This window comes from Lytechinus variegatus, chromosome 3, assembly GCF_018143015.1.
Source record: "Lytechinus variegatus isolate NC3 chromosome 3, Lvar_3.0, whole genome shotgun sequence".
In the NCBI taxonomy this organism is placed as follows: domain Eukaryota; kingdom Metazoa; phylum Echinodermata; class Echinoidea; order Temnopleuroida; family Toxopneustidae; genus Lytechinus; species Lytechinus variegatus.
In genome coordinates this window covers 7,236,360-7,261,546 of record NC_054742.1, presented here as the reverse complement: position 1 = coordinate 7,261,546, position 25,187 = coordinate 7,236,360, and the positions used below count along the sequence as shown (strand labels likewise).

The following is a 25,187-nucleotide window of genomic DNA, read 5'->3' as shown; positions in this document are numbered from 1 at the left end:
ATTATTAATTGTAAATCAACCATTGGAATTGGGACAGGAGGAGGCTTTATGCCACAGGGTGATTCCATACGTGTCGTACGGGACATTTAGAGAACATTTGACAGTTTTTGACAAGAAAAAACAAAAAATATTCCAGTAACTATAGGTGGTCATCAACTACTATCAGAGTGTAAGAAAAACCAAGACTTAACATGACTTGAATTCACATCCTGTATAATACAGATTAAAAATAGTAATGTGTCGTACGGACGCAGAAAAAGTGGCTTTTTTAGAAACCTCAAGTTTGTAGTCAAAAGTCTGTGAGTTGGGCAAATAAATTTCATAGAAACTGAACTAAAATTGACACTCAATTACCCAAGAACAAACACATTTATAAAAGAAAGCAAAATAAACATTCATGAATAAATAAAGCAAATTATAATTTTCGAGAACATTGTGGCGTACGGGACATTCAAAATGTGTCGTACGGGACATCTCTAAATTGAAGCCAAACTTTCTTACTTTATGTCACTTTGACTTCTTCAATCACATTATTTGGCTGATGATAATGATAATCCCATCAAACTAAGACATTCATTAGGTTAGAAACCGCTATTAGGTGAACATTTCTGTCAATATATCATAAACAAAATAATGTGTCGTACGGGACAATTGTGTGTCGTACAGGACACTTCTGTGTCGTACGGGACACTTGTGTGTCGTATGGGACACTTGTGTGTTGTACAGACACTTGCGTGTTGTACTGGGCAGCCTGAATAAATAAACATGAACTTTTTATCAATCAGAAGGAGCATTATACCCCTAAATTCTTGCTTATTTATGAATAATCTTTTATAAGCAGTCATTCAGGACAATACAATTAAGTAACCTCAATATATACAATTGGGAGCAATGTGTTATAATTTTTTTCATGATGGGAAATGTACAAGTGTTCACAGCATTTTTACGAGCTGAAAAACTTCAGGTTTTGTGTGAAATTATATTTAGGGAACTAATTGATGATTTCCAAACACTATCTAAACAATAAATGAATGAAACTTTGTATAAATTATGGGGCTAAAATGATGGTGTTATGATTACTTATATAAAATGTATATGTACATGATATATGTCACAACTGTCACTTTTTTGTTTTTTTTGGTCACAATTTTTTTCTAAAGAAATGCGGTTCTACTTTTTCAAACCCATCTGCATTTCATGACACCATATGGTTTGTCTTATTTTCCAGATTTTTTTTACAACTTGAAAAAAAGTAAGGAGTTTCAATACTGCATATAAAAAAAGTGATCATCAAGGGAAGTCCAAATACATGTAGATGATCATGATGATTGATATGTATTTTTTTACATCTTATAATAATTCCACACTAGCATGCAAGAGGGAGTCATCTTCCAGGCTAGGTTGAAATAATTATAAAAGTTTTCTTTTCATGCTCAATGAAAAAAAATTAACCTGCTCTGATCAGTGAAAATCACCAGTTTAGCTGAGGGGATTCACAAAAGAAAAAGCCTACATGAAATCAATTAAAATGTTTAGAATCACCTATTTCATGTTCTGTGGAGATAAACAAAGTACTGTTTCAGTTCACTTTATGTTACATCAATTAAATGAATTTAAATATGCCTACTATTTATGGTTTCTGAATCCAAATCCTGCAATTAAATGCAGTATTATATTGTGTGTCGTACGGGACATGTCCCGTACGACACAGCGTGTGTCGTACGGGACATTTTTTAATAGGACAATAATTGAAAATGAAGGGCAGTAATTAGATTCTTATCGGATAAATCGATCACCCATGGGTCAAACAAAGAGAAACTCATTTTATGAAATTGCATCATCAAAAATAAAATTGTAGGAAAAACTTTTGCATTGTCATGTGTCGTACGGGACATTGCCAAAAATAGGTTCGGAAAAATCAGGGCTGCCCCTATTATGGATCATGAAAATGTTGTAGATATCATTTGGAACCATCAATGATATATTATTCTATTGACCTGCAATATTTTCAATCTTCTCTTGCTTTGCAAATAATTGTTTCAGGTGGAATTTGTACTTGACTATTCAATGAGCAAAATTATTGAAAATTTAAAATTCCATTGTTCTCCCCCAAAAAAACTATATCTGTCTTCACTTTTGGTTAAAACTCATAATTTTCATAAAATTTAGGTATCATAGTAAAATATTACACTACTTATGACTTATTGAAAGCATGTTGAAATTTATGATATTTTTGAAGTTCTAGTGTGGAATCGCCCCACAGTAGTTCAGTTAATTTTTTCTGTCCCTGGCATTCCAATGATTGATATTTCTTATTTGGTATTGTTTATACTGAAAAGTATTTTGTATTATTTGCATAAATAGTAATAATAATTTTATTATTACCATGATCATGTGACCTAAGACGTGTGCAAATCAATCATTCATACTTGATTACCCTTGTACATGTAGGTTTCATGAACAAGATCCACAAACTTTCTAAGTTATGATGCCATTTCAACAAATACCCCCGATGTGGCTTAAGTTCATTGACCTTAAATGACCTTTGCTCTTGGTCATGTGACCTGAAACATGCACGGGACATTAAGGTATGCATGGTTTTCTTATGTCCAAGTTTCATGAACTAGATCCATAAACTTTTAAATTTATGATGCCAAATTTGCAAATATCCCAAACATTACCGAAATTCATTGATCATAAGTGATCTTTGACCTTGGTCATGTGACCTGAAAGTCTGGCAGGATCTTGAGTGATACAACATTACCCTTATGTGATGATGTCTAAGTTTCAAGAATATACTTATATATCCATATACTTTCTAATATTAAAAGGTTGACGCCGACGCCATTGCCATCGGAAAAGCGGCACCTACAAAAATGAGGAAGAAATACTGAATAGTTCTGAAATGTTCAATGCTCTTATTTGATTCTATACTGCTGGTTCTTCAAAAATAATTTATTTAAAGCTATCGATCTTTCAACATAGTATTCTTTTTAATAGATCAGTGATGTGATGAAAAGGCAGTCACAGCAGTTCTTTTGTTCATTTCATCAATCATGATAAGGTCAGTAGTTTCTGTGTCAGTCCCTTGTGTACTTGACTGGCAAATAACATGAGAATAGGGCTAACTCAATACTTTCTGCGTGACAACACTTCAAAATGTGAAGGCATGCATGGTAATGGCATGAATTAAGTCCTTATTACGTTCAACAGTTACTGTACAGACTTCATACAAATGAATCATTTAAAATTTGGAGTGAATGTCCATGAGGATATGATATAAGAAATGAAATTTGTATATGTAAATTGTAAGAGCAGCATTGGCATTGACATCAGAGGATGCATAAAAAAAGATAAAACAAAAATTAAGCCACAAACATGTAGGTCTACATCATATTGGATGAAACATTTAATACTTAAGTTCCCCTTTCATTAAAAGCTGCACAATCTTTGCTACAATATATCTTCATGGGCAAAGCTGGTCTTAATTGCCCAAAATAAACAATATAAAATGTCAGCATTTTTTTACAATAGCTCTCACTTCTATCTATATTTTAAATCGATGAGAACCAATGAATAAAAGATGACAAAAATGTAATCAAAAGTAAAAAAATAAATAAATAACTAGAGAGTCAAAAGGGGTCAAAAGATGCCAGGAACTTTTTGAGATTTCTCTAAAACAGCTTTGTAACAAAGTTTACAAGAAAATTTTATAAATTTAAATTTGCTATTCTGATATTCTGACTAATTTCATTATATAATTTTGCTATGGCCAGCATAAAACAACAAATAGTGCATTTAGAAAACACATTGCCTAATATGAAATCTGATATCACTTATTTTCAAGCAAGTTAAATTCAATTTTAATTCACTCAGAAATTCTATAGAAATAGTCATAGATAGATAGGTATGTTGCCTAGTACATTTTCTTGAATAATAGAATATGATGTGGATAATGGAAATTATAGTGCTCAATTTGCATAAATTCAGTGGGTCAAAACCAATCATAGAACTTGGTAATATTGCTTGAATCTATCATTTTTTCCCTTTTTATGCTCTGTTAAGCCAAACAAAAGCTTCTTCAAGGCAACATCAATGTTTTTTGTCCCTTGCTACATGTACCACATAATTTCTTGCAATTAAGTCACATTTCATGACTTGCTTGTGTAAACACCTTTTTTGGAGTCTATCCATATGCAGTCAATTTGTGACCCTTATTTCCCTATTTTAGCTTCTCAAGGTTTTAGACCTAACTTCAACCAAAAGTTTTTGGGTGACATATTCTGAACACAGGTTTAAATTGATCTGTGGTCTAAAGTTATGGTTTAATTATGGAATAAGAATGGTTTAACTATGGAATAATCATTTGTGACTCAAATGCTTTCACACAAAATGTTTGATTTTTATTAACTCAATTTTATCCATTACTCAGATCATTAATAACTGTCAGGGAATAATAACTTTAAAGCTTTCTTCCTCGTAATAGCCTAATGAAAGAGCAAATTGAACATAAGAAACAATGTAACAAGATTTTTACATTTTCAACTTCCCTACAGGATTAGATCATGGCCTAAGTTAAATTGGACTTCAGAATAGAGGCCCTTTATCATAATTGAAAAGCATTGTAGTCTTGGTTATATTCAAGTTTGTTTTTTTTCTCTCTCTCTCTTATTTCACATCTTTATCAATTTCATTTTTGTAGTCACTGAGCATTCCAATAGAATTTATTACCATGGCACTCAATTATGAAACCATCCTATTATTGAGTTAAGTTATTACAAGTTAAATATTTCCTGAATATCTTGGCATAAATATCGTCTGCAGACATCCAAACCATAGTATTGTGATACAACCGTGAAAAGACAAGTGCTTATTGATATCTTTTTATACTTTTACACAGAACTAAGAATAAGAGTAGATACCACAAAAGAGCTACTTGCTTGTAATTCCAAATAGAGATTAGTTAGTTTTTCCCAGTAAAAAAAATGTCGTAGGTAATAAAACAACCATGACCACAATTTCAATGTGCATGATCAAGTAAAATGTTGTATCACTATTTCATGAGCAAAGTAAATGGATGCAGATATGATGGTTTGACTGACCACGTGTGTGCAGCTGTTCTTTGCCTTGCTACAGTACATGTTTGAATGTGATTTGCGCATTTTACCAAAAATTTGTATGCCATTACCTGTCTCCGAAACTAAAAGAAATCGCTTTCTAAAAATTCAATGATATATAGAATAGGACTTGGATATTCATTTTTTTCCAAAAATCTCAAACCTTATTTTTTTCTTTTAAAAAAATTGATGATACGACAGTTCGGATGAATGCAGACGATATGGTGTACAAAAATAAGAAACACATTCTTTCCACAAAGTCAGTCTTTCTTAATATAACCCAATAAATATGCATTACCCTCACACAAACACACATACACACAACACATATACAAACATCTCTATATCCCAAATCTTTCACACACAAAACAAGTTCACATCTTCAGTAGATAATATGTTGGTGCCAGCAGTGCACTGCTCATTCCACCAATCAGACTTTGCCTACAGTAAAGGGGTGTGTCTTCAACAGCTTCTATAAAGCACACTATCTGTACATAATCATCTCAATGTAATACACTTGTAGCTCTCAGCAGAGAAGTGCACACTAAGTACATTGAGATGAACCAAACCGTTCCTATAATTACAAATCAAGTCACAATTTTGGATGCATCTTCACTACACATAGTGGAAACTTGTTTTTTCTTTCTTAATACTCAGCTGAATTACATCATCTTGATTCCTGGAGGTAAGTACCAAGGATCTAAACATTAATTTAACCACTGTCCAATAATTTTGACAATTCAGACATCAAAATTATGTCTTTATCAAAATATCTTTAAATATTATACTAAAGTTAAAATAAGACAAAGAAATGTTCAAATACAACATGGCAATTAATTAATTTAACCACTATCCAATAATTTTGACATTTCAGACATCAAAATATCTTTAAATATTATGCCAAAGTTAAAATAAGACAAAGAAATGTTCACATACAAGATGGCAAGGAGACGTGTTATTTTCAGAGTTCAGATTATGGCATTTAATTAAACGTATCTACTGTAGTGCAAATAAATTTAAGAATTATATCTTAATACATCATAGTTTGTTCCAGCAAAATTGCAAAAAATGCTTCATTTGCAGCATTTTTTCTGCCTAGTAGTTTCAGATATATATTGTTCTAACTTATGAAATGTAGGATAAAGAACAAATATAGCAGGCCTTAATTTTGAAGTATAGATGAAATTATTAATCCTCAGTTGTAATGGCAAAATTACTATTTTCCATTGGGCCAATTCCTGCTATAATTACTCAAAGCCTGGTATATTTGTATGTATGTACTTTAGTCAACCTTTACAGCCACTACTGTTTAATTAACCATGTTAATGTCTTTGACTTCTCTTTTGTATTCTGAAATATTAATTCAATACCGGTAATTTATTCAACCCTTCTAAAAGAGGCAACAGCCTAGTATTGGTGAACATAGCGTCTACGTTGTCTAACCACAAAAGTGATGATTGTGCCATCAATATTAATGGAAACAATCAAAGCTACAATTAATATTGATGAATTAGTTTGAAATCATCAATGACAAGGCCACAAGAATTCAGAAAGCTTGAGCACCAAGACTATCATACAAAATAAATTAAAAAGACATTAAGGTATTCGTAGTCTTAAAAAATCCAAGTTAATCCCTTGGAGAAAAATAAAAAGTAATTGATCAAGTTCAGGGACACTGGATCATGCAAAAAGAAAAATGATTATCGCTAATATCAAAAAATTAACTTGAGGTAAAGATTTTTACTTTTAGGCCACTGGGCCCATATCCATACAATCACACAAAAAATATCAATGCATGGACCAAAATTACTAAAGTTAAAAGTGTTTTCTTGATCAGGTTAAAGGCTATAAAATACAAAAACCTTTTTTTGTTTCAATGCTGTAGTTATGTCAAGCATAGGAAGTAGGGATTTCAAGGATAATATAAAGCAGGAGTTATGGGAACATATAATAGTGATGACATTTCATTCCCATTATTTAAAATCCTGAATTTTTAATTTTCATTTTAATACCAATTAGGTACATGTAATTTCGAGGTAGGTATACAAGTAGTTAGTGAGAGTATAATTTTAGCTGCCTGACCTAGCTCTAACATTGAATGTGGGTTTACAATAATGATGCTTATCACACTAATGAAAGCTCAAATCTTGTGATGTCAGTCCCTTCACTGTCTTCATTTTAAGGTTGGCATTATATAAAGTGAAAGAAAAAAAAACTAAATCACTGAACTTGACACCAAGTTTGCCAAAAGAGCTCTCAAGAAAGAAAGTGCCTTATAAACTTCAGAAACAGCAATTCCAGATTCAAATTCTCACAAAGCGAAAACCTTATTGAAATACAAAGCACTGCTGTAAATCCCTTCTATATTTACACAAATCTAGGCAATGTGAATTCATCCCATGACTTATCTCCAGATTTCCAAACGATACAAAATAATCCACTCAGGAGGAAAGTGAATGAAAAGTACAAACTCTAATCAAGCACATTCACTTCCTTGGCATCAATGTCCTGTAACATGTTGAATCTGTGTAACATAGAAATTGGTTTAGCAGTGTGAGTAAGAATGAGTTCGGACATTCACTATAAAGTGGATTCCTACTTCTAAAAAAGAATAAAAGTGTGTCAGGGACTGTCAGCATCCATTTATGCTAAAATCAACAATAAAGCTATAACAAGTGGAATGCCTCTGGCTGTTTCACCTGCATCACGCGATTCAACATAGCAGCAGTGCTGACTTTGAAAACTACCGTAACTCACACAAGATGTTCAGTGATACTTGGTTACTCTTATTTCCACGTTTTATGAATTAAACCAATACAACTACAGAGATAGGATGGTAATTCAACAGATATCCCCATTAAGTTCATTGACCTTTGACCTTGGTCATGTGACCTAAAATGCGCCCAGGATGTTCAGTGATACTTTATTACTCTTATGTCCAAGTTTTATGAACTAGACCAACATACTTCCAAAGTTATGATGGTAATTCAACAAATACCCCCATTCGGCCAAAGTTCATTGACCCTAAATGACCTTTGACCTTGGTCATGTGACATGAAACTCATGCAGGATGTTTGATGATACTTGATTAACCTTATGTCCAAGTTTAATGAACTAGGTCCATATATTTTTTAAGTTATGATGACATTTCAAAAACTTAACCTTAGGTTAAGATTTTGATGTTGATTCCGCCAACATGGTCTAAGTTCATTGACCCTAAATGACCTTTGACCTTGGTCATGTGACATGAAACTCTGATAGGATGTTCAGTAATACTTGATTAACCTTATGGCCAAGTTTCATGAACTAGGTCCATATACTTTCCAAGTTATGATGTCATTTCAAAAACTTAATCTTAGGTTAAATTTGATGTTGACGCCGCCGCCGCCGTCAGAAAAGGGGCGCCTATAGTCTCACTCTGCTATGCAGGTGAGACAAAAACTACCTTTCCTATTAAACCTAAAAAACATGGTTATTTTTCCACAGACCTGAAAATTTGAATTGTCTTGAAATATAGTGCAGCCCCTATAGGAGTAGAAACCCAATTTTTATTTATTTTTTTTTTGGGGGGGGTTAAAATTAACCCCTTTCAGAAATTCTCCTGCTCCTGGTCTGCGACAAAATAATCTGCACTAATCACTAAAAGAAAAAGGATGATAGGTTTCCAGTAATACACTGCAGACTGACCCCTATCTCAAGGACCCTTTCAGCACATATTCCTAAACAGAGCCAACCATCACGCCGGGGGGGCCACTTCCATTCACGAGTGGATACCATGCGCGACTATGGGGTCTCTAAAAGCACCCTAAACACGTAATTTCCATATTCTGAAAATGCACCCCTTAACAAGTATTGTCGTATGATATCCTACCCTTAACAAGTATTGGAAACAAAACGATACTCTTGGCAAATATTCCCTGAAATGAACCCCTAAACAAGTACAGGAATGTTTTATTGTTATGGGTCCTTTGGTCGCCGGCTTTACCTTATTTGGTTTAGTACGACCTCACCTTCTACACCTCGCGCAAATCGGACTTTTGCCCCAACACTTCGTGTTGGGGCAAAAAGGACATCCATTATAAAACATTTTAATTTTGTTTTATTTTCCCGCAAATTCGACCCTAAACACGTAATTTTTCTAGCAAAATCGATACCCTTTTCTCATTATATTTGTGTTTTTGACACCCTTATCACGTTACGTACGTAACGTGCCCTATCGTGAAAAGAACATCCTTTTTACGTGTTTTTTTGGTCGTGCATGGTATCCACTCGTCAATGTAAGTGGCCCCCCCAGGTCATCACGGTAAATGCACACCTCCACAACAGGTCCATACATGTACATAAAATCATACTGCAAAACCTCATTACAATTTACCAAAATAACGTATACAGCTATCTACAGAATGCACATGCCTACCATGGAGCTAACAGAGAATAGCTCTATGTGCCTACCAAGTGACCTATGATCTATCCTGCTATGAATTTGGCCCAGATTTGATAGATTTTAAGTGATTCTCTGATCTGCACCTGGCAAGGTGCCTAAAAGCACAAGTTAATGTGCAACCTAACACGGATCTTGCACAGATCAGGTGCACATAAGATACCAACCAGTTATTGGGATCCATTATAATTACAGGAAGAAGATAAATGTCCCTCCATCTTGAACCCTGAAGCCACCGGGGGGGGGGGGGGGGGGGTTAGTCTGTTGTGCAAACCCTTCATGCGAGCAAAGGGTATGAATTGCAGCCTACTCATGTCTTGTGTACTAAGGCCCTCTAACAGCAAGTTTTGTATGGGCTAGAAAATCAGGGCCTGTGCCTGTAGACTAAGTGGGGTTGATTCACCCCCCGCTATGCAAATTTATTTTACTGCACCTCTCACTGACTTTTTACTTTGAAGTCTTTGCGCATCTCTTGAGACTAAGTATGATACCCGGGATTGCGGTTGAAAATTTACGTAACATTACGTTAGTGCATGTCGGACCAAACATTGCTTTAAAAAAGTGATTTTGTATACTAAGTCAATGTAAATTGAGTTTCCTTTTAATGACATCAGCTGAAATTAATTGATTTTAACATAATTATGCTTCAAAAAGTCAAATTTGGTGAAAAAAATTTTCAAACCATAATTATTTTTCATTTATAATCGTTAACAACAGTATAAAGAATATTAACACCAGCGAGAGTGGAGCTAAGTAAAGGCAACTTCACTTTTGACCTTCTAACCTCAAAATCATAAAATTCCTGGGATCCATGCTAGTATCATACACACCAAATTATATGAGCTTACGTTAAGTTAAACTAATGGCATACATGGACTTCAGAAGGGTAAGATGAAAACATGTCACTGTGATCTTGACTTTTGACCTTTTTACCTCAAAATGAATAGGCTTGCTGAGATCCATGCTAGTATCATACACACCAAATTATATATTTGCGCCTACATTAAGTTAAACTTATTGCGTTAAAAAGGACTTCAGAAGGGTAACATGAAAACATGTCACTGGGATATTGACCTTTGACCTTTTGACCTCAAAATCAATAGGCTTCCTGGGATATATGCGAATATCAAGTTATCGTGTTTACAAGGACTGCAGGATGGTGAGATGAAAACATATCACTGTGACCTTGACTTTTGACCTAAAAATGAATAGGCTTCCTGGGATCCATGCTACTACATGATACGGTACACACAAAATTACATGAGCTTACATTGCACGTTAAGTTAAACTGAAGTTATCGCGTTTACAAGGAAAAGTTAACAGACGGACGGACCGGATGGACGGAGAGACAGCCGGACACCAAGCATGATATCATGATACGTCCCGTAGGATGGGCGAATCAAAATAAGCATTCTAGCTCTTTTGTTATGAGCAAAATGTATGATTTACACATAAATTTGCAAAATAAATTCATATTTTAAAATATGCTATTTCTGAAAAATTAACCATACAGCATTGTAGTTCACATCCCACACTATTATTATGCCATTTTTCACGGCTGCCAAGATCTAAAGGAGGTTGATGTTTAATTCAGATTATCATAATTGTTATTGATCAATATATACATGTAGGTTTGGTTCTGATATGACAATTCCAGTAACGAGTAAAGAGTACAAAAGGTAAAGAGTAAAGGTAAAGGTAATATTATTATATGTATCAAAAACCATTTTTATCATGATTAATATCTCTTCAAAATGAAATTGTTTGCTTTAATCTTCAATTTAACTAGTATATGACAATAAATATCAGGTTGGAGCATCTCTAAATGAAAGTAACAGATAAATAGCCAACCGTGTGTACTGTATATGCAAGTCATTAAATTTCACACAAACCGAAGCTATCCATTTTGGATGCATCACTTTACCTTTAGCTCGCAAGAACTGAGATGCAACAAAATACCTTTCTGTGTTGTGTATGGACATTCTAATTTCAAGGGGTTTCAACAATTATTTTCACCAAATATCCATACTGTTGACCCATTTCATAAAACATATAAAATAATGCACAGGATTGTCTCTTTAAATGTATAAGTGTTGCAGGTATCTTAATTATTAACAATATTATGCCTATTGCACCTTAACTGCTACATTGCTGACACATTCACACTTGTGTATCTTTCTGTATTACCCATGCAAACCTCTTAATGATCAAATACTAGTACTTAATTTTTATGTGAAGGTGATTAATACCCATCCTATGCCATAACCATGGTAATGCAGTTTTCAACACATTTAGAAAATAAATCTTCCATGTCTTTACCCCTAAGATGAATATTTGAGCTGACTTTCATGAACACTCTAAAAACTAGGGAAGCAGTTTGATCCATAACAAGTTTTCCTGAATTTTTGGCGATGTGTGGTTACCGTGACAACACAGTTTTTGATAGATGTGAAAAATATGTCTTGCCCATCTGTACCCCAAGACCAATATTTGAGCTAAATTTCTTGTGAAATGGTTGAAAACTGATGAAGTAGATCGAACTGCAAAATGTTTACCTACTTTTTCCCATATATAATGCTGTTACCCTGGCAACACAATTTCTGACACAAAAAATAAGCCTGCACATCTTTTCGATGCATGAGCCAAATTTCATGAAAATTGGTTGAAAACTGATGAAGAGGTTTGAACTTAAAGCTTCTGGTGATTTTTTGCCACATTTTGTTTTACCATGGCAACTCTCAACACACACAAACAATATATCTTGCACATCTTTACCTCAACACCAATGTGTATGCCAAATTTCATTAGAATTTTTGGCATATTATACTGACACCATGAAAACACAGTTTCCGAAACATGCGAAAAACGTGTCTTGCACACCTTTATCCCAAGACCAATCTTTGTTCCAAATTTCATGAGCATTGGTTGAAAATTGAGGAAGTAGTTTACACCAATAAGATTTGGAACGGACGGACAAACGGACCGACCGCACACTGATTCCTATACACCCTTCAAACTTCTTTTGGTAGGGATTTAAAAAGAGAGTAAATAAATGGAACATTATTTTCTTGAATTCATACATGAGTACATCTCCTTCAAGGCTAAAACCTCATTCAATGTCATGTGAGATCTTGAACATTTTGAAACACTACCTTTACGCGAAGTGGATCAAAATTTGCTAGGGATTTATAAATGATATATTGTACCTGCTAAGAAAAACTAGTAACAATTGTTTGAAAGGAATTTGATATTTCTTTAATAAATTCCTCATATCACCTGCAATAAACACCTTTGTAATTTTTTTTATGATAAGCTTTCTTTCTCGATTGCATCCCACTGTCCTCTCTGTTATTATGTCTTTTCTTATTATTTGATATTATCCAATATTTTGTAATAATTTTCATTTGAATTTCTATTCACTTCCTTTTCGCTTTGAAGGAAACCTCCCCTATCAAGTATATTTCTCAGCAATAGTGTTGTTCTTTTCTCCAAAACCTCAAGGTTTTGCGAATCAATTATTTTCAAACAAATTACTTACATTTGAATAAGTTCATTTCAAAATTGCAGTAACACAAAGCATGAGATAATTCAATAACATAAAAGCCTAAAAACAAGGAAGGATATTGTTGGGGTTTGATCAATATTCTACACAAATATTCTCCTAAATTGGCTATTCATGCAGAAAGAATTATTTGTAGGTCTACTGTGTGTAATCAAATCAAATTGTTAGCCACAGGTCAGAGAGCATATGCCAACCTTCTGTTTCAATTATTTTTCTTATCCATGTAACATAACTGTATATGTTTAGAGTTTTTATTTTAAAGTTGGGCATATTCTTTTCAGTAGTAAATCCTAAATATTTTGTACTCTCATCCAAGACATTTAAAATGCTAGCTCACACCCTGCTCCCATCCTCCTGCACAATTTCATATTTTCATCAGTTTTTAATTTATACACTCCGATTCTTAAGATAAATCAACCTATATGATACAATTTATTATGTATTCCTTGAGAAGTGTGGTATTGTTATTAGTGTGGAACTCAAAGTGTAGCTCAAGAGGAACTATCTTCTCTATCATTATAGATACTCATAATAGGCGGTTTCAGACCGCCTCGAAGTTCGCCAGTTCCAGGTATTCTCTGATCGGGAAATTTAACCCGATCAGAAAATACCAGGTATTTTGGTAATGTGAAAGCAAACTACGCGTAATTTCCCCGAAAGAAAATACCCGCTAAATAGTAGGTACTTGGCGAAATTTCGAGAACTTTCGTGGGGATTTTTCCAAGGTCGCAGGTATTTTGGCGATGTGAAAGCAAATTACGGGAACTTTTATCCCAGCGTGTCGTTGGGCGCGGCGGCGTGGGTGGCTGCTGGGCTAGTGATTTTAAATCTCCCGCCTTGCCTGCTTATCAGACCACACTGCGCATGCTCGTAACTTCGGGAACTTATCCCGAAGGATGTGTTTCGGGGCGGTGTGAATGCAGGAATAATTAACGGGTATTTTTTAGCCTTAAAAAGTTCTCGTAATTTAACGGGGATTCTTGTGATCGAGGCGGTTTGAAACCACCTAATGATTTCTGTTTCTCTAATGTCCTTGAAAAAAAAACGAGTTGAATTTGATCATAAAGTAACCAATACAGACAAACATCATTAGAATGAGTTATTTGTCTGATGGAAATCATCATTTGAAATAATAAATTTTTATTTGTAGATTAGCAGTTCTGATTAAAACTATATTTTTAATATGGAGATATTTGGCAACCAGATAGCTCTAGATACATAGCTTACCTGCAAAAGTTATAGGTGAAGAGGGGGTGCTGTAATTCTTGCATTGACCTTATCAGACTAGTTTGATATTTTTCATAGATTTGATTATTACATTTACTTTCAACATCCATTGCTATTTCATTGAAACTCTTATCTTATTGTATTTCAGAAAGGTGACCTTTCAAATTCTAGCAGGCAGCTAAGGCAGGCTTCAACCGTTATATGCCATAAATCACTAATTAACTTTGGGACAACCTTAGTATATCTTTGTTATTACTTTTCTTCTCTTGACGTAGTAACAAGTTCAAATTCCAATTCATTTATTTCACATTATCACCAAAAAAAAGATAGAGTACATCGACATCAATCAAATGATTCCATAATAAAGTAAAATAATAGTAAAATTTAGACAAAATATATTTAAAAGTAATAAATGCGATGTGGGGGAGTAGAAAAAACCAAAAGCATATCTAGGGTACTCCCTGCTTAACATTCATTACTAAAAAATCTTAAATGAACTTTCTAGATTGCAAGAAACATAATGATAAATAATGAACAAGCCATTTCAATATATATAAAAACAAATAGAATGATCAAAACATGTGAGAAAAAACACATCTGTTTCCCCCCTTCCCCTTAAAGGACAATTTCAATTTAATATTAAAAAAATCTATACAGAGAGAGAGAGAGAAAAAAGATTTAAAGTGTGTCCCCCCAAGAAAAAATGAAGAGATTAGTTAATGATCCATCATAACTTGATCACAAATTCATAAGACATATCACTGAATCTTCTCTTTCACCTCGTATGATTCCTCATTCATGCATGAGTGAAAAGATACAAAACAAGTGGAGCGCCTCTGGCAGTCTCACATGCATTATGCTTATGTCGAAAGGGTGGGTGCTGTCGCGTTAGGGTGCGTCAACGCGAACGCGAAGATTCGTCCAAAGCCCCCCCGGTTTGGCCGAAAGGGTGCGTTGGTAGCGCCACGTCGCGTCGCGTTCACTGGAACGCGCCCTTCGTCCAAAGCCCCCCCGGTTTGGACGAAAGGGTGTGTTTAATAATAATGAATAAATAAATACAAATATTTATAAGAAAGCTGAATATAAGGTATTTCGTCAAACATTGCCAATTTGCACGTAAAATAGTGGATTTTCAATCATTTAAAGCATTGACAATTTGAGGAAAAGAAAGAAAAGTTCAACTAAGAATAATAATGATAATAATAATAATAATGATAATAATAATTATGATAATAATAATAATGATAATAATAATAATAATAATGATAATAACATCAGATACCCACCCTTGCAATAAGCCACTTGGCGCCAATTTTTCACTCCAAATTCATTTCCATAAATTCACTCTTTGGGGCGAAAATTATTATCATTATTATAAGTATTATTATTATTATTGTTATTATTTTTATTATTATAAGTATTATTATTATTATTATTATACAAACAACACACACATATTATTATTATTATACACACATACACAACAGATACATCTCACAAAATATACTGAGGCAGGGTCTCAAGTGTAAAATATAGTAAGGTAGGGTCTGAAGAGTTAAACGTTGTGAATGCTGACCCGACATCAATTTTGGCCTTGCCCTTCCAGGACACATCTGCCGTAAGTTTTATAATTTGGGGGACACCAAATATCTCCAGGTATACGAATGTTTTCCTTTGTAATAAATACACACCTGCAAAGTATAAAATTGAAGGTAAGTTACTTTTTTTTTATTTGAAAGAACCTTGAAATCAGTCATAATTTTTACATGTATCAATTTTACACCATAAAACATTTCCACCGAAAAATCCTCATGCAGCATGCCGTCATTGTTTTTTTTTACCTTAAAAAGAATGTTTGTGCCATATGATGATTTATGTTCCAATGCAAATTTCACATATCACTCGTCTTTTTTGTTTGTTCAGCTTTCTTATGAATATTTGTATTTATTTATTCATTATTATTAAACACACCCTTTCGTCCAAACCGGGGGGGCTTTGGACGAAAGGGCGCGTTCCAGTGAACGCGACGCGACGTGGCGCTCCCAACGCACCCTTTCGGCCAAACCGGGGGGGCTTTGGACGAATCTTCGAGTTCGCGTTGATGCACCCTAACGCGACAGCACCCACCCTTTCGAAATAAGCCCATGCATTATGCATAAACTTTCAAAGTTATGATGGCTATTCAACAAATACCCCCAACTTGGTCAAAGTTCATTGACCCTAAATGACCTTTGACCTTGGTTATGTGACTTGAAACTCGGGCAGGATGTTCAGCAATATTTTATTACCCTTGTGGCCAAGTTTCATGAGCTAGGTCCATATACTTTCAAAGTTATGACAACATTTGTTAAGATTTTGATGTTGATTCCCACAACATGGTCTAAGTTCATTGACCCTAAATGACCTTTGACCTTAGTGATGTGACCTGAAACTCAGGCAGGATATTCAGTAATACTTGATTAACCTTATGTCCAGCGATGTTGTGTCTCACCCACTTGTGGAAATAACCAGAAATATCGCAATTTGTGACGGCACGCAACAGAACTCTATCAAAATTTTATTGTGAAATAACTGGGATGGAATAACATTTGTCATTTAGTCTTGCACGTAGACTTTAATGTTGACCTCAAAATGGCCCTTGACCTTACCATGTTACCTCTGACTGCAGCATAACATGCAAGTCTCCTAAGTATATCTACAACCAAGGTTTGGGTGAAAAGTGACTTACGGTTGTGGACTTATGAGTCATAAGAGAGTCTTGCACGTAAACTTTAACATTGACCTCAAAATGACCTTTGACCTTTAATACTTTGTGACCTCTAGACTGCACGATAACATGCAGGTCTCCTAAGTACATCTACAATCGAAGTATGGTTGAAAAGTGACTCAAGTTTTGCGGAGTTATGTGTCATAAAAGAGTCTTGCACGTAAACTTGAATGTTGACCTGAACGTAAACTTTAACATTAACCTCAAAATGACCTCTGATCTTACCATGTGACCTGCAACTGCACCATAACATGCAGGTTCCCTAAGTACATCTACAATCCAAGTATGGTTGAAAAGTGACTTATTGTTGCAAAGTTATGTGTCATAATATATGTGACGGACGGATGGACGACATTTGGATCCCTTAATCTCAGCTTCACCTCTGGTGGGCAAGACAAAAATAATGGATATATACAAACATTTTGGGGGACAGACACTGTATTATGCAGTTGACAAGCCAAGCCTGGCAACAGCTTCAGATTCCTTCTAAAGGTGTGTACAATGTTGATTTCAAATTTAAACAGCAACATTAATTATGATTGAAAACGCAATTACAAAATGCAGAATTATTTATTAGCGGATTATTTATCGATCATGTTTGCATTTCCCACTTTCGTTAGCGCAGCTTTAGTGTGCAGTTTGACCCATCATAAGAAAGGTCAATTCTGGCACCTGCTTGTTAGTCTGCAGGCACAGACCCTTGATTTTTGCAATTTGCATAGTGCATAATGTGGAGTCTGAATTAGTGAGACTAAATTCACTATATACTGAGGCTGGCTCTATCTTATTTGACACAGAGTCTTTGAAGTCTAGTCTTCACTCAAGACCTGTTATTAGTCAAAATGTCAAATATGAGTCCGTGCTTGCAGACAACCAGCTTGTGTAGATTTCCACTGTGAGAGCAAATTTAAAGACGTTTTAAAAACTCAATCATGTTCAGTGTCACACTAAGGGCTGGAGATATTCATATTTCAATAAATAGAGCAAAATTCACAGAGCAAAATGCTGAAAATTTGATCAAAATCGGATAACAAATAACAAAGTTATTGAAATTTAAAGATTTGCATTACTCCGGTGAAACAGTTTGAGGCATGTCTTCATTAATATTCATTAGGTGGGCTGATGATATCATAAACTCATTTGTTCTTTTGTATTTTATTATATGAAATTAGGTTTATTCAAAATTTGTCTACCAAGAACTAAAACGATTCAATTCAAAACTGATTAAGTGAATTAGTTATTTATTGCTGCAACTTATTTCATCATAATGGAGACACATCCTTTACATACATGTATGTATGAAAAAATGAAACAATTTTGATTTCATGTAATAACATAAGAAAAGGGAAAGTGGGGATGTGACGTTACCAGCCCACCTAATGAATATTCATAACGATTTCCCATAACTGTTTACACAAAATATTGATAAACCTTAATATTCAATAACTTCGTTATTTGTTATCCGATTTTGATAAAGTTTTCAGTGTTTTGCTGTGTGAATTTTACTCTATTTTTTACATATAAATATTTTCAGCCCAGACCATCCCTTTAAGATGATCGTGCTTAGAAACGCATCTTTTCGACGTTTAAATCTTCCTCCAAATCATGATTTGAAAGACGTTTAATTTTACGACCAGGAATGGAAGACATTGAACACACCCTTTGTTTCTCATTATTTTGCGTTTTGTAATCACATTTCCAATCATGATTCATGTTGCCATTTAAATTTGGAAACCGACATTAAATACAGCCTAAAAAATCTATCAAGAAGAAAAACTTATGGTCACAGTGGCAGAAATAAAGCATGCCATAAATCAGATATTAATTATTTCAGTGACATTACACTCACAGCAAACTGAGCCACAAGCAAACAAAGAAAATATTATATTTGAAAACAGTGGGTGGGAGAAATGATATTAATCTCACTCAATCAAATGTGATGCAATTTCATTCATTTGATCTTTCGGCTAACTCAAAGTGTGTATTCAACATACAAGCTTGAAAAAAAAATTCAGAGATCACCAGCTGCAAAACCCTAATAATATATGATTTTGATTTGTTTAAAGGTCAAGTCCACCTCAGGAAAATGTTGATTTGAATCAACAGAGAATAATCAGACAAGCACAATGCTGAAGATTTCATCAAAATCGGATGTCCAATAAGAAAGTTATGACATTTCAAAGTTTCGCTTATTTTTAACAAAATAGTTATATGAACGAGCCAGTTACATCCAAATGAGAGAGTTGATGATGTCACTCACTCACTATTTCTTTTGTTTTTTATTGTTTGAATTATACGATATTTCAATTTTTACGAATTTGACGATTGGGACCTCCTTGCCTGAAGCACAAAATGTTAAAATAATGGAATTCCACTTGTTCAGGGAGGAATGAAACTTCATTTCACATGACAATGACGAGAAAATCAAAATATTTCATATTTCAAACAATAAAAAACAAAAGAAATAGTGAGTGAATGACATCATCGACTCTCTCATTTGGATGTAGCTGGCTTGTTCATATAACTGTTTTTGTGAAATGAAGCGAAACTTTGAAATGCCATAACTTTCTTATTTTACATCCGATTTTGATGAAATTTTCAGTGTTATGCTTGTTGAATTTTTCTCTTTTTATTCAAATCAAGTTTTTGTTGGGGTGGACTTGTCCTTTAACACTTAAAACAGAGTCTACATATTATTCATCTACAACATAGAGTCCAAAGAATTATAGTTTATATGATTATAACTCCTCATGCAAAGAAGTGAAATAGGATGAATAAAGAAAAATAGATACATCATACGGTGACATACAAGTAGCATGCCCAAGGCTTTAATACCAACCAATGGTTGCCTTTGTCAACTAGTATTTACGTCAGTTGCATAATGCATTTTGCAATATGAAACATAAATAAATATATTTGTTTGAAAGGAGTTGATTAGAAAGGATATAGAAATTTTTTTAAAACAATATATTCACTTCCTTTGATTTGTACGATCATAATTCCCCTGACAACAAACTCTTTACTTTTCAAAAGTAGTGACAACTAGTATTTTGTGCATCATAAAACAGAACCTCCCCTAAAGGCAATAATTGGTTATTTGTAAAACCACCTGCATGTTGTTTTCCTCTTTTCTAGATAAGAGAATAATTTGACTTGGTTACAGTTTGACATCTAGCTTGCTTAAGGCAAGCAATTAAATTGATAGCAATCATTGGTGCCACAATCCAGATCTCTACTGGTCTGTCAAGCTCTCTATTGTAAGGCTGATAGATTGGTCATTTAAAATTCTCTTGGAATTTCAAAGGTAGTTTTATTCTTAAACTTCTTACACTTCCTCTTGAAATCCACCTTAACAGGTGACCATAAAAACAGAATGACACTTTTCACAAGGCTAATGGAAGAATCATACCTACCAATTTAAATAATATTTCTGTTGTTTCTAATCATTAAAATACTCTCAGCCTATATTTCCCTTAAACAATACTAAAAAACAAGATACTTTCTGCTATTAAAAATCCAATATAATATGCAGCAGAAACATAATTTTCAAAATACTTAAATCCTTTAAAGACACTCTTTTGAGCTTAAAAACCAAATTCTTTAAATTGAGCTCTCTCTGTTTAGTGTTCAGCCAAATATTCTTATTGATATCTTCAACAAAAATGACTGTACAGTCTTTATGCAGAACAATCAAAAGTTCAATATATTGTTCCTTGATAAAAACAAGATTTCACATCAATTATTACTCAGAGAAATAATTCATCAGTGACTCCTTATGATAAAGATGCTTTTGTCACTTGCTAATGTGGACATGGTATTGTGGGCCACAATTAACTGAGTGGATATTGGATAAATGCTTCATTTGATGTCACTACATTTTTCTTAATTATACACATTTCACACAGAAATAGAAAGAAGAGATGTACATAAATAGGAGAGAGAGAGAGAGAGAGAGAAAGCAAGGTTGATGAAGATTAGCATAAGATTGTCAGTTAACTGTTATGGATGAAAAGAAAGGGATAAAATTGTATTACCTATAGTCCCTAGTTCTCAAAACTCACACAAAAGCTTTATTTCAATAAGAATTAAGATTTCATATACTTTCATATATTAAAAAGAAGAAAAAGATGTGATATGAACACTCATCACATAATCATAGTGTTACGCCTAAAAAATTGTGACATTCTGTGTCAGGAGGGTAAAGATTAATTGGTTTGTACATAGAAAAAGATAACTATTTTGTTTTCCAGATTATGCATTTTGATAAGAAATCAAGAAATCAATCTTTTTTTTACATAAAACCTATGTACTTGCAGTCCTCCTGCACACAGCATGACAAATTTAAGCCTGGTGGGAATATCAAGACTATTTTAAAAACCACACTAATTCTAGTAATCATCAAGTAAAATACACAGATAGCAAGCAGTGATTATGCATAAAATTTGCATTTGTCAATTCAGCTTTGGTTGTGTCTTTAACTGCATACTTTTTTTAATGTTATCTGTGATAGTTCCCATTTTTACTGATGACGTGAGGAGACTGTATGTACATGTGAAGGTCTCTCTCTCTCTCTTTCTCCCACCCCCCCCCCCTACATTCTTTCTCTCTCACACATAGGTACCAAAACACTTGTCTCCCTTTCTTAACATTTTGACTTTTATTTTATGGACCTATGCATGTTCAATTAAAACTAATATTTTGCTTTAATATAGTGCTTGATACAATGCAGCAATATCTCTAAGCACTTAAAAGATACATTATCCTACAATATAAGCACTTTCTTCACTCCTGGGAAGCATTCAAAGAAAAAAATCCAAATTCTATGGCAAGGCATTCTTCATAACTTTTTTTATTTTACATCCGATTTTGATAAAATTGTCATTGTTATGCTGGTTGGATTTTTCTGTTTTTATTCAAATCAACTTTTTGTTGGGGTGAACTTGTCTTTTAAATTAGGCTAACAAACAAACTTATCTTATTTCGAAGGAAGATAATGTTAAAATCACTAATTTAATTTGCCTGATATACATGTAGCAATGAAAGGTAATCAAACTCAAAGAAAAACATCTAAGATTCTGTGCAGTTAAAGCTAGTAACACTTCTATAAACACCAATGAAAGCAATCTCTGCTTCAATCAACACAATGAATTTGATGAAAAACCTGATGGCTTAAAGACAACCCTGATCATTTATCTTTGACTCTTAGCATTATTTTGTCTATAATACTGATAGACATGGAAGAATTAGTAGAAAAGGGAAGCTGGTTTAAAGTTTGTACTGGTGTCTTAAAGGAAAATACGAATAACCATTACATCAATTTTTTTTTATATCTCAGTGGATTTCAGAGCTATCTTATGGATTTATCACATGATTGCACCCTTAATAAATACATCTTTAAAACAAGTCTACCTCAAGAACAAGAATCAAAAATTTCATCAAAATCTTATGTAAACTAGGAAAGTTACTACCATTGCAATTTGTACTTGATTAAAAATCAACAATTAAATTCAAAAGTATGCGAATTTAGGAGTCTATGATGTCACACATTCATATTTTAAAGGAATATTCCATCATATAAATGTAATTAAACCATTTATTATATAAAATATAGAATATTTAAATTTTCATAGAGTTGATAAAGCAAATTAACAATAAAAAAATAGAAAAAATAATAAAATGATGGTATGTGTACCCAATATGTTCCAGGAGAAATCAGACCAAATTGTTTTAAAACATTAGATGTTTTGTATTTCATCATATCATACAGAGAAAATAGTGACTTTGTGTTGTCACTCATTCCCTCGTTTGCATACCATCATTGTGCGTATAACTGAAACAACAAAATTTCACAACTTGCTTCCTAGTATTTTACACAGATTTAGATTTCAATTTTTAATTGTTCTGCTTGTTAGATTTTCTCTGTTTTATTAAATCAACTTTTTATTGTGCTGGAATTGACCTTGAATAAAGGATTCAGATATTTCGATCAAAGTGACTACCTACGGATTTAGGTCAATGACAAAGGAGCAATTTCCTATTCTTTGATTTATTTTGCTATTTGCTGTGTAAATGGTAATCACATATTGTCATATTAGGCAGTTTGACAATTCACCAAAGGTCATGATAATGCTGTATGATGACCCTACTGAGCCTCCATAAATAAATTGAAATTACAGAACTGTTAGTAGGCCTACTGAACTATTCAAATTTATTGAGGTTTCTTTCCTGGTAATACAAGCATGAGGCCCATCTTTCAAAGAGATACAATGTATCAAAGTCAGACGAGGATTGATCTTGTATTGTGTAATTAAGAGATAGGAATTGAAAACAATCTAAGTTTTATTTGATTCAATCTATTGCAACTCTTTGCAATGTAAATGCATAGAAATACTTGGATTAAAGTGTTATAAATTGATTTTAATGTGAGCACACATATATGCAGCTCTCTATTTCTGCTACAGTAACATCATCAATTAGCTACCTTGGCCTCCTAAGAAAATCAGCCATATTATAAATGAATAAAAGGGAAATAATAACGACTCATTCTCCCTCTCTCTTTCTCTCTTTTCCCTTTAGACTTCATCGTCAAGCGGGGGAAACAAGTGAAGTCGACACAACAATGGGAGATCTTTCTTCATCCAACATTACAAACATACAGAATTATTTGAAATATAGATGTACAGAAGAGTGCATTTGACCTGTTGATTGAAGCAAGCATCTAGACAGAATTCTTGCCCTCTCCTCAAATGTGTGAAAAATGTTTCCTACAGTATACAAATCCAAACACTATCTAAAATTATGACATGATGATCATTGAAAGCCTCTGTTTCTAAACAAACCATGACATCATTCATAACACTCACAACTGACATGATGGAGACTACCTTGGTGTCTCTCACGTCAAGTGATGAGGTGTCCATGGATACGGATGAAGGAACATCGATAGTTACTTATCCAAGATACATCCAAATCATTGCATGTACAGTGGGTATACCTATCATTATAGTTGGAGCAGTAGGGAATCTACTAACTATTCTAGCTGTAGCAAAGAGTAAGCGACTACGTGCAAACACTATGAATCTCTTCATTGTCAGTCTGTGCATTTCTGACATTCTCTACTGCTCTACAATCCTTCCTGTTCTTCTCACTGTATATACTCACAATGCATGGATATTAGGACAGACCTATTGCAAGATCTATGCAACACTTCTCTTCACATTTGTAGGGGCCACCCTGATGTGTCTGGCAGCAATAGCTCTCAGTCGATACTTCAAGATACGTCACACTGTTATCTACAATCGCTTATTTACAAAGTATTTATTCATCAGTGGTCTGATAGTCATAGCATGGATACTTCCCATTATATTCCTGTTTCCAGCTATCATTGGAGTTTGGGGTGGGATAGGATATGAACCAAGAACACTGACCTGTACCTTCCTAAGGGAACATTCCTCCTATAATCGTTTCTTTATGGTCTCAGCCCTTATCGTTCCCACAACATTCATTGTTACCTTCTATCTTCGTATCTTCTGTATCGTCCAAGCAAGTAACAGGCGTATAAACAACCATAACATGCAGCTACCTGCCCCATCTAACGTAACCCAAACAGAAGGACAGCAACGCAAGAGATACATAAGAGAAGATCTTTCCTTCACTCGTATGATGATTGGTATCTTTCTCATCTTCATCATCTGTTATTTCCCCTACATGATTACTAATCTAATTGACCCAGAAGTAAAGATACTAGACTTGCATTTCTTTGCTGGCATGTGCTGTTGGTTCAGTAGTTGTCTCAATCCTCTATTATATGTATTTATGAATAAACATTTCCGCCGAGCATTTGCAAACTTGCCCTTTTGGCGTAATGAGAGCACAAATACTTAGTTCTTGCACATTCACAACACACATACATGTACGTAAAGAAAAAAGAGGACAAACAATATGCAACTTCTCACTCCACTCTCGCATATCAGCACTGCATGTCAGCATATTAAGACAGATTTAAAAAACAAACTTTTCACTTTATAATTCATGCCATAGTAAAAGAAAAAATCAAGAAAAAAAAGGAAACTT

The 25,187-nt window shown here is 33.9% G+C and overlaps 2 protein-coding genes across 7 annotated transcripts in view; one reads left to right on the top strand and one right to left on the bottom strand.

Annotated features, from left to right (window-relative positions):
- The window catches only part of LOC121410109 (histone deacetylase 6-like), a 102,752-nt gene that overhangs the window by 11,874 nt on the left and 65,691 nt on the right, over positions 1-25,187 (bottom strand). The gene's annotated exons all lie outside the window — the stretch shown is intronic.
- Positions 5,324-25,183, top strand: LOC121410111 (protein trapped in endoderm-1-like). Its single transcript, XM_041601991.1, has 2 exons — positions 5,324-5,802; positions 23,691-25,183. Exon 2 carries the CDS (start codon positions 23,955-23,957, stop codon positions 24,996-24,998), a length of 1,044 nt encoding a protein of 347 aa, XP_041457925.1. The 5' UTR covers positions 5,324-5,802; positions 23,691-23,954; the 3' UTR covers positions 24,999-25,183.